Source organism: Lontra canadensis, unplaced genomic scaffold, assembly GCF_010015895.1.
Source record: "Lontra canadensis isolate GAN:19392208 unplaced genomic scaffold, GSC_riverotter_1.0 scaffold25, whole genome shotgun sequence".
Classification (NCBI taxonomy): domain Eukaryota; kingdom Metazoa; phylum Chordata; class Mammalia; order Carnivora; family Mustelidae; genus Lontra; species Lontra canadensis.
Window position 1 is genome coordinate 7,201,996 of NW_022631019.1, and position 9,888 is coordinate 7,211,883.

The following is a 9,888-nucleotide window of genomic DNA, read 5'->3' on the forward strand; positions in this document are numbered from 1 at the left end:
CACGTTTTTCATGGCTTGTAGCACAGGAGGGGTCAGACTCTGCGAGGAAGAGCCGACTCCCTTTCCTGGGTTCTCTGGAGCGCCCCCCCCCCCCCCCCCCCGCATATGCTCCATGTGGGGTTTTGCTCACTCTGGAATGTCCACAGTGATCATTCTGTGTGATTCCATCTTTGGGGACAGATGGCAGAAGGGACTTGTGGAGGGCCCTGCCTCCGCGGGCTGGCTTCCTCAGAGTCCTAGAAGCTCCCCTAAACTTGAACCTATTAACCTTTTACCAGGCGATGAACCAGATAAGGAAGTGGGTGTCTTTGGAAGGAATGTGTCCTGGTCACATAGAAGGGGGCAACTTCCATTTTTAATACTTGCTGTCTTCTTGTTAGACTAGTTTCTTGAAGCACTTGAAATAAAGGGCCGCTGGTGACGTGTTATTACTGAAATTCAGCGGAGTCAGGGAACTTTGAAAGCCTCCCTTTCTGCACACAGCGGCAGCTGGAACGCGCCGGGAGAGGTCTGCGCGGGCTCGAGCACAGCTGAGGCTTTAAAACCCGTAAGGCCCAGGGGCGCCCGGGTGGCTCAGTGGTTTAAGCCTGTGCCTTCGGCTCAGATCATGATCCCAGAGTCCTGGGATCGGGCCCCGTACCAGGATCTGCTCAGCGAGGAGCCTGCTTTCTCCTCTCTCTCCGCCTACTTGTGATCTCTGTCAAATAAATAAATAAAATCTTTAAATAAAAAATAATAAATAAAACCTGTAAGGCCCAGAAAGCCTCCACTGGGACATGCTTCTTCCTTTACTGAACTGTGGAATTTCTAAAGAGCCCCTCGGGGTCCTTTAGTCCAGGTTCCCCACCACCTGGGAACTCCCGCAACATTCTCCAGGGACAAGAGCCCTTCCGGTGATGGGGCGCTCGCCCTTAGGTTTCTTCTGTACTTAGAGAAAAGTCCCACCCTCAAACTTTCTCGGTTCCATTTGGACCTTTAGAAGGAGCACTCTTGTTTAAAATAATTCAGGACTGAGCTCCTTCTAATCAGAAATTCCCATTTGACATCTTTCCAGGAACACGTTCTTGCCTAAAACCTTAGGTTATCAGCTTCCGGAGGGCAGGCTCTGGGCTGCACAGGTGAGGGCGGGTGCCTCCTGCGGTGTGGGGCTCGCGGCAGGCACCCAGGATACCCGGACCCCGGCGTGTAAGATGTGCTGGTGGAATAAGTGGGAGCGCTTGGGTTGCTCGGCTCTTGTCGGGCGGGGGACTCCCACATGGAGAAGGACGGAGGATGTCTTCTTCTTAGCGCTGCCCGATGTCCGTGCCTCTCGTGGGCTCCGCGTGGGCTGGGTGCTTCACGGGCGGTACCTTTGTTGGTCCTCGCAACAGCTCTTTGAGGGGGTAAGTAGGTACTGTCTTTTTGTAGCCCCATTTTACAGATAAGGCAACAGGCCACAGAGAGGCCAGGAGCCAAGCCTTCAGCCCTCTCCTGGAAGGACCAAGACCGGTGGCCGCTGGCTTAAAGGCCGCCCCTAATGAGGGCACGTGGCCTTCCTCCACCCGTGGCACCCACCCTCCCCGGCACACTCCCATCGCGCTGGAGCCGCCTTCCGTTCGTGGGCTGTGGGCGCTCCCCGCTGGCTAGGCTCTCCCGGCCCTGCTGGCCTGGGCGGCGTGGGTCCTGCGCAGCTCTGTGGATGCGTGCTGGGTGCTCGGAGCGTCCAAGAAGTCGGTCCAGTAAACTCGGCAAGAGGAAGCCGGCCGAGCTGCTGTGAATTTCTCATCTGTAAAATCTCTCCATCTGGGGGGCACCCGGCAGCCTTAGTCAGTAAGGGAGGGGATCCTTGATCTCAGGGTCATGAGTTCAAGCCCCATGCTGGGCATGGAGTCTATTGAATTAAAAAAAAAACCTCAATTTTTAATACCGTTTGTGGGAATTTTCTTAGGCAAAAAAACCATTATTTTCGTATAGAAAGAAAGGACCAAGCAGCCTGCGGTGATGACTCCTTGGGCCACGCCCGTTTGGCCTAGAGTCGCCACAAGCCTCCGCAGAGCTGGGTTGAAGATGGAGATTTCCCGGGGGGGTGGGGGGGGGACAGGGGCGTGAACTAGGACTTTGGAAAACGGAGAGAGTCCGTCCGTCTTCACTCTTGGAGAGAGCCGTCCCCTCGGCGGCTTCCCTCTTCCACTTGGAACCTGGCCGTGGCTGCTGGCCCGTGTGGCAGGTCTGTGGCCAGTGACTCAGTTTACCAGCTGTCTCGGTTGGACGAAGACGGTCTGCGCATTTGCCTGTGGAATTCTGAAACCGGGGCCAGGGAAGGGGAAGCCCCGGCGGGCGGCGCAGGGGGCGACTCCACGCTCCGGCCTTCCCGGAAGAGCGGGTCAAGCGCAGGTCATCGAGTCGGAAGTAGCAGGTCCCGCCGGGGCGGCCCCGCGCTCCGGAACCTGCCGCCCTGTGGTCTGGGTTTGCAGCCTCGCTGCCTGCGGTTCGGGGAGAACCGCCGGGTGCCCCGAGCGCCTCCCTGCACCCCCCAGGCCCCGCCTCGTCTCTTCGGCCCACGGCGGATCCCGTCACACCTCACGTGGGCGGAATTGCGGCTCCTCGGCTCCTCGGCCGCCGCTGATTTTCTATTGTGGGAAATCACTCGGCTTTGTGCTCCCGCTTCCTGCCGCGGCGCGCGTGGTCGCGAGGAAGCGGGGCCGCGGGGGCGGCGCACGTGTCCTGCCAAGTCAGCAGCCCCGCTCCCAGCTCGCGCCCCGTCGGCGGCTTTAATGAAGGGGTTAACTCTGTTCCAAAAGCGCTTTTGTGGGCTGATGGCTTCGGCAGGTGCGTCACTGCCTGAGTGTGAGGGAAGCGGGGGCACAGGCTTTTGACAGGCACAGAGACCCGAAACACAGCCGCAGGTGGAGCGTAATTAAAATGCCCCCCGCACCCCACCCCTCCACCAGACCCAAGTGCACAAAACACCGACTTCGGGGCTGCCCAAGACGAGCAGCCCCAGAGCTTCGGCCCTCAGAATGCCGCCACCTCTCTGCTTGCTGCTGCTGCTGCTGCTGTCGTCGGGGGCCACAGCCCCGGCCGCCCTGCCCCTGGAAGGTGGCCTCGAGGGACACGACGACCAAGTGAGTAGCGCGACGGGGCAGGCGAGCCCGCTTTCTGGGCGGCTGGTTCCTTGGCCTCCTCGGATCGCCCCCGTCTCCGGGGCCGAGTGTGTGTAGGACAGTCAGCAGGCAGGGCTGACCCTTGCGGTGTGCCCTTCAGCTGTCCCCGGGGCCCGGGATGTCCCCTCTTAGACCACGGGTTCTCGTTTACCTTCGGCGGTCCCAGCAACCTGCAGGGAGCTCGGACACTCAAGGGGGAGCCTCCCTGCCCGGCCATCTCCATCGTGCCATCTTTGAAACAGCCCGCATTATTCACACATGCTTCTAGAATCTTAATTTATAGGTATGGGACTCTTCTCACTGGCGCAGATTCATCGACACCATTATAGTTTCTGTTGTGAGAATTCGTAACTTTGTAAGGTGATTTATTTTTCTCTCCCCCCCCCCATTTTGAAAAAGTTCCAAGAAAGAGTACATAAAGTTGGCCATTAAAAATGGATTTTTCGGGACGCCTGGGTGGCTCAGTTGGTTAAGCAGCTGCCTTCGGCTCAGGTCATGATCCCAGCGTCTTGGGATCGAGTCCCACATCGGGCTCCTTGCTTGGCAGGGAGCCTGCTTCTCCCTCTGCCTCTGCCTACTACTCTGTCTGCCTGTGCTCGCTCGCTCACTCTCTCTCTCTAACAAATAAATAAATAAAATCTTAAAAAAAAAAAAAAAAATGGATTTTTCTCTAAAATTACCAGATGAGTTTCAGACAAGTCATTTATCATCAGGTTACTCCTAGAAGCTTTCTAAGGAATTTGAAAGAGGGGAATATCACGTCTCAATCTGATCTGTCTCAAAGAGTAATTTGTGGACATCCAGGAGTCAGACTGGGCACTTGGCGGCGGGGAAAATGATAGATTTCCTGACCTCTTCTAATGAAGGACCTCAGCCAAGATTATGGGCCAAACAAGCCATTTGTTTTCTTTGAAAATTCTTAACTTTTCCTTCTCTAATTAGAACTATTTCATTAAAGTGTTCTCTTAAGTTCTTCATCCTTTATTTTATTTTTTAACTTTCTCATCCTTTAAATGGAAATGTGATTTATTCTTCTGAAACATCTATTTTTTTTTTAAAGGAAGGAATTATGGATCTTTTAATGCTGGCTGAACCAGATGGTTGATTATATTTCTTTCCTTTGTTCTCTGCTTCTTTTTAAAAGCATCTGCAGGAAGGGATGGAAATGAAGAAAAACAGCCTCTTGACTTTCCTGGCTGGGTGGTACCAGTGGGTGTCCCAGGCGGGTGCAGCTTCCTTCACAGGAGGGGGAGCCGGGGAGGCGGCCAAGCGACAGGGCGTCCCACCCCCTCAGCGGTCACTGCGGGAGAAGACACCGTGCAAGGATTTCTTCTGGAAGACCTTCTCCTCCTGCAAATAAAACTCCACCCCCGATCGCTCATGCAAAGGAGTGTAACGAACCATCTGAATAAAATGTATTAACAGCTGTGATCTTTCTTCTACTTCCCGTGTAATATGAAAAGTTTTATTTATTTATATCTTAAAATATTTTATTTTTAGGGGCGCCTGGGTGGCTCAGTGGGTTAAAGCCTCTGCTTTCAGCTCAGGTCATGATCCCAGGGTCCTGGGATCAAGGCCTGCATTGGGCTCTCTGCTCAGCAGGGAGCCTGCTTCCCCCCCCCCTCTCTGCCTGCCTCTCTGCCTGCTTGTGATCTCTGTCAAAAAAATAAAAATCTTAAAAATATATATTTTATTTTTAGTAATCGCCACACCCAACGTGAGGCTTGAATTCAGAACCCCAGGATTGAGAGTCCTGTGCTCCACTGACTGAGCCAGGAGGGCGCTCCCCAAAGTGAACATTTTTGATAAAGATGTTCATGTTTTCTGCTGTATGGGACCCACTGGGCTTTCTTTCCACCTTCGTTATGCGCTTGGAAGGTCTTCCCTTGTCTCCCTTCCTTTGATTTAAAACGGCTAAAGGTAACATATTTAGGAATCTAGAGTGATGTCTTACTCAGTTTGTTTTCATAGAAATTGTCTAATTTTAAAAAATATTTCCCTCATATTAGAAGCAAATTTTTAACATTGTGCTCCAATGTTACTTCTTGTGTTTTGGCGAAAACCAATTTAAAAACAAATGTCATGCTCTCAAGCATGATCTCCTGTTCACATACTTATAAGAGTTCCATTCAAACCTGCTCTGATAAAATACCCACACTGGTTTTCATTAGCAACTTAATTTTAATTTGTTACAGTTCTTTCATGGATCAGGGCTTCTACATTTGCGTCTTGAAGAATGAAGTCTGTTTGTTCCAAGGCCTTATTTCAAACCAAATACACAGCAGGGCTGCTGTCTGGCCTGATTGCCTCAACTTCTAATTCCAGACTATCAGGACCACAGGGTCCAGGCTTTGTTCCGTGACAGATGCACACATGTATTTTTTTTTTAATATATTTATTTATGTAAGACAGAGCGTGCACACAAGCAGGGGGAGCGGCAGGCAGAGGGAGAAGCAGGCTCCCCGCAGAGCAGGGAGCCCGATGCGAGACTTGATCCCAGGACCCCGGGATCATGACCTGAGCCGAAGGCAGACGCTTCACCGACTGAGCCCCCCAGGCGCCCCCAGATTCATATATGTATTGATATCGTTATGTGTATAATTGTGATATTTTCCCTCCACAGAAGGGACAATGAGTGATGGCTACACAGGAGGGGGGTTTCTTTTTCTATGATATGAGGCCGAGCAGCTGTCAAGCCGCACGTGGACTGGGATTTGGGGCTGGTCCAGTGAAATGAGGGGTGAACAAGTCAGTCAGTTTCTAAACCCCCAATCAGGTCTTTATTCTCCCCAGAGCCCCAACGTCCTCGCTTGATTCCGTGTATCGTTTATGGCTCTTGAATGACAGACTCTAACGGAAACTTCCAGGGTGATGGTATTTCGATGCTAAACTTCGAAGTTCAGAGAGTGCTTTGGAGTTACAGGAAGTTTCTGAGGGTCTGCTACGAGGAAGCTTGGCAAAGGCTGGCTGGAGGAGCATCGTCATCGTCTTCTCTGGACGCCAGGGGAGCAGGCGCGGAGAAGTACTGCTGACCGTTCCATTCTGTTTTCTGCGGCGCTGAGCTCGTGTTCGTAATTACTAGCTGAGTAAAGTATAATGTGTTCGAGCAGCCTTAATAGCACCCGCACTTCCAAACACAGCAGCTTTAAGAGACCGGTAATTGGGTCAGTGCCCTGGTGCAGGATGCCAGCCTGAAGGGCTAGCTAACCTTCAGAACTTGGTCTTTTAAGACTTTTCTAGAAGAAATAGCATGCTCATTGTTTTTCAGTTTCAACTGGGGTCATACGTACAGAGTCCTTAGGATTGGGGACTTTTAACTTTGAACTAAGTAATATCTGAAGGATAATGAGGCTATGCTAATGAGACTGGCAGGACATCTGTCAAGTCTAAGCTTACCTTATTTGGTTCGGGGGCTTAATAAAACGTTAACTGGCCGCAACTGTATGGTAGGCTAGATTAATATGCTCATGATGAATACATTAGGGTGAAACAGGTATATTAGGGTAATTTTCTACCGTCAGGTTTCGGGTAGACTTTTCTCGAAGTATACCTTTGTGTAGCTCCACATAGACAAGTGTGTAGATGTGGTCATCAGCACCTGGACAGCTTGTAATTCATTCTTGCGCACTTCTTTTTTAAAAACTTGTTATTTGAGAGCGAAGCACAGATGAGCAGGGGTTAAGGGCAGAGGGGGAGAGAGAGAATCTCAAGTAGACTCCATGCTGTGTGCAGAGCCCAATGCGAGGCTCGATCCCATGACCCTGAGGTCATGAGATCATGGGCTGAAATCAAGAGTCATATGTTCAACTGACGGAGCCACCCAGGCACCCCTCTTGCATTTATTTCTAATATTTGGCACCAGAATGGATCCTTAACTGCTGAGAAAGAATTCAGTGTGACACGAACACTCGACAGAAATCCTTCCTAGTAGTCCCATTTCAGGACTAATGGCAAACCATTCTAGGCTTTAGGAAACTCAGACCAATAGGTTCATGGGAGACACTTAAAAAACTTGATTTAGTAGCACCTGCTGAAGGGATCACCCACATCCTAATACCAGCTTCTTCAGTAGAGCTATGGGTTCCATTTTTAAAAAGTTTATTTCAATAACCTCTACAGCCAGTGTGGGGCTCAAACTCTTGAGGTCAAGAGTTGCACGCTCTGCCAACTGAGCCAGCCGGGAGCCCCTGGGTTCCATTTTGAACAAATCAGAAGAGGAAGAGTTAGGTAGGTTTTAAAAAGAAGGAAAATTTCAGTTTCTAGATGAGAAAGGAAGAGGAAATGGGCAGCTGGGCTCCCCGCTATTTCTAGCTTGTCGTAACTCTAATAAAAGTAACACTGACTTATCTTTTCCACTTATAATTAGTTAAGGGATCAAAAATACATGTGCTTGTCTTGTTAAAATAATTGTAAACTGGAGGAAAAGCTACATTTTGGTGATAGTTCTTAGAAAACTGTTGGGAAATACTGAGGAAAATACATTATCTGTCCACTAACCTGTTGGTTCATTTCCTTGTAATTGCAAAGTGTGCTCTTTTTAAAAAAATATTTTATTTTCGAGTAATCCCTACAACCTGCATGGGGCTTGAACTCACAACCCTGACGTCCAGAGTAACATGTTCTATACTGACAGAGCCAGCTGGGCGCCCCTGCAAAGTGTGTTCTGATTTAGTTTGAGCAAACAGTGAACTCTGAGGTTCTGCAATCCAAAAATTCAGTGCATTTCCTGGGAATGAGTCTATCCCCCTCATTGGAAGCCTTCCAGTGCGACGGAGGACCCCACTGTCAGAGGACTCAGGCGTGGCTGGGTGTTGAGAAATACCACTTATAAAGTCCTTAAAAACTTCAAGTAATGCAAGACGCAGCAAGTGGGCGCCTGGGTGGCTCAGGCCCTTAAGCATCTGCCTTCAGCTCAGGTCATGTTCCCAGAGTCCTGGGATTGAGTCCCACATCGGGTTTCCTGATCAGTGGGGAGCCTGCTTCTCCCTCTGCTCCTCCCCACACTCACGCTTGCTTGCTCTCTCTCTCTCTCTCACACACACACACAAATAAATGGATAAAATCTTAAAAAAAAAAAAAAGAAAAAAAAGACACAGCAAGATATTTTAAGGCAAAACCCTACAAATAAAATAGAATGGAGAAAAACCCTGAAGCCCCCCCCCCCCAAAAAAGAATAAAAGAAAAAATTGAGTGGATGGCTAAGAAATAAAAGAGCTAAACAATCTGGTTAGTAAAGGCACATTAATCATTTTTGTAATTAAGGAAGGTTTTCTTTTCCCAGACTGCTATTATTTTATCCCTTTCTCTCTGGAAAATAGAAAAACTCATTAGTTTTTTTTCCCTTTTGCTTTTCCCCAGAAATTAAAGGTTCCTAAGCGGTGATTAGCACAACTCCTGTCAAAGCCAATTGCCTAATGGGGATCGACATTTGACTTGAGCTGAAAGAACGGAATGTGGCTAATGCAGAGTTCAGTAGTCCCAGCTGCTTCCTTTGACATTCTTTTCTCCTACCGTAAGAACAGGCTGCCCTGCTCGCTCTCTCCTATTTTTAGACATTTTGCTGGCTGCTACGTTTCTGTTCTAGAAGGCCTGGAGGCACATCAGTGCAGGGAAGGTGAATGGCACTGGGGGCAGTATAATGCGTTTGCGGCTGCAAGCGCTATGCATTTTGGGCCCGAGTTTGCAGACTAAGGTCTTCACTCTGTGGATCCATAGCTAGGGGCCCCCTCACGCAGCTCTGTCTTTGCTCCTGCCCTGCCCCCGGGGGGAATAAGGGAACCTGCTCTCCAGCCTGTGCTAGGTACTGGGCTCCTCCTCAGACACTACTTCATTTAACCCTTTCAACAGTGGGCTTGGTTCCCTCCAAGTCTACAGTACTTTCTCCATTATTCTACGCAGCCAAGAGGCTTGGTGGATTGGTTTCTAGCATAGCATACCAGCACCAACACCCAGGCCAGCCACCGAGAGCTCTCCTGTGGATCGGACACACATCCCTAAAGACCGTATTTTTTAACTCAGTGGGGCAAAGATGGAGATGACGTTAGGACTGGTGAGTAGAGGTGCCACTGTTCCTGGAATCCAGGCTTCCTTTACCGCTGGGCTCACTGTGCAGTGCTCGCGGGGCTGTTTACTGCGCTTACACCACCAGCACTGCGCCCGCGGTCAGAAATCTTTTGGCAGTTGTGTTGTAGGCACAGGAGGACTTTTCCAGTTCGAGCTGACTCCCACTTCTTAGGTTGGTGTGACAAAACCAGTGATCTGGATGCAGAAGGAAGAGTGTGTGGACCCAAGAGAAAACACCTGTAAGTGGGAAGATCACTGGGAACCCGGTGGCTCAGTCATCATCAGTCATGATCCTGGGGTCCTGGGATCAAGCCCTGCATCGGGCTCCCTGACTGGCAGGGAGTCTGCTTCTCCCTCTCCCTCTGCCGCTCTCCCCAGTTTGTGCGTGTGCTTTCTCTAATAAGTAAATAAAATCTTTAAAAAAATAAGTGGGAAGAGTACTGGAATTCGAACCAGAATCCTGGCCCTCCAATTAGCCTCCTGGCATGGGGCCAGTCTCTGTGCCGCACCGAGCACAGCTTTGCTCATGTGTGTGAGACGACGAGCCACACCCTGGCCAGCTCACTCAGTTTTGCGAGGCTCCAGGATGGTCAGTGCTGGCACGGAGCAGACTGCAATGTACCAGAAGAATCCCCCGCTGGCATTAGTGCCCCTCCAGGGGCATCCTGAAAGTGTGTGGGGA

At 50.4% G+C, this 9,888-nt stretch overlaps 1 protein-coding gene across 2 annotated transcripts; it reads left to right on the forward strand.

The window, feature by feature from the left end:
- The first annotated feature begins 2,723 nt into the window (after positions 1–2,723).
- LOC116871041 (cortistatin-like) lies at positions 2,724–4,570 on the forward strand. Of its 2 annotated transcripts, none has more exons than XM_032863374.1 (2): positions 2,724–3,104; positions 4,288–4,570. In XM_032863374.1, exons 1-2 carry the CDS (start codon positions 3,000–3,002, stop codon positions 4,501–4,503), a joined length of 321 nt encoding a protein of 106 aa, XP_032719265.1. In that variant the 5' UTR covers positions 2,724–2,999; the 3' UTR covers positions 4,504–4,570. The 2 variants fall into 2 exon arrangements, with proteins under 2 accessions (XP_032719265.1, XP_032719266.1); XM_032863375.1 differs by having other exon boundaries at positions 4,297–4,570.
- The last annotated feature ends 5,318 nt before the right edge of the window (positions 4,571–9,888 follow it).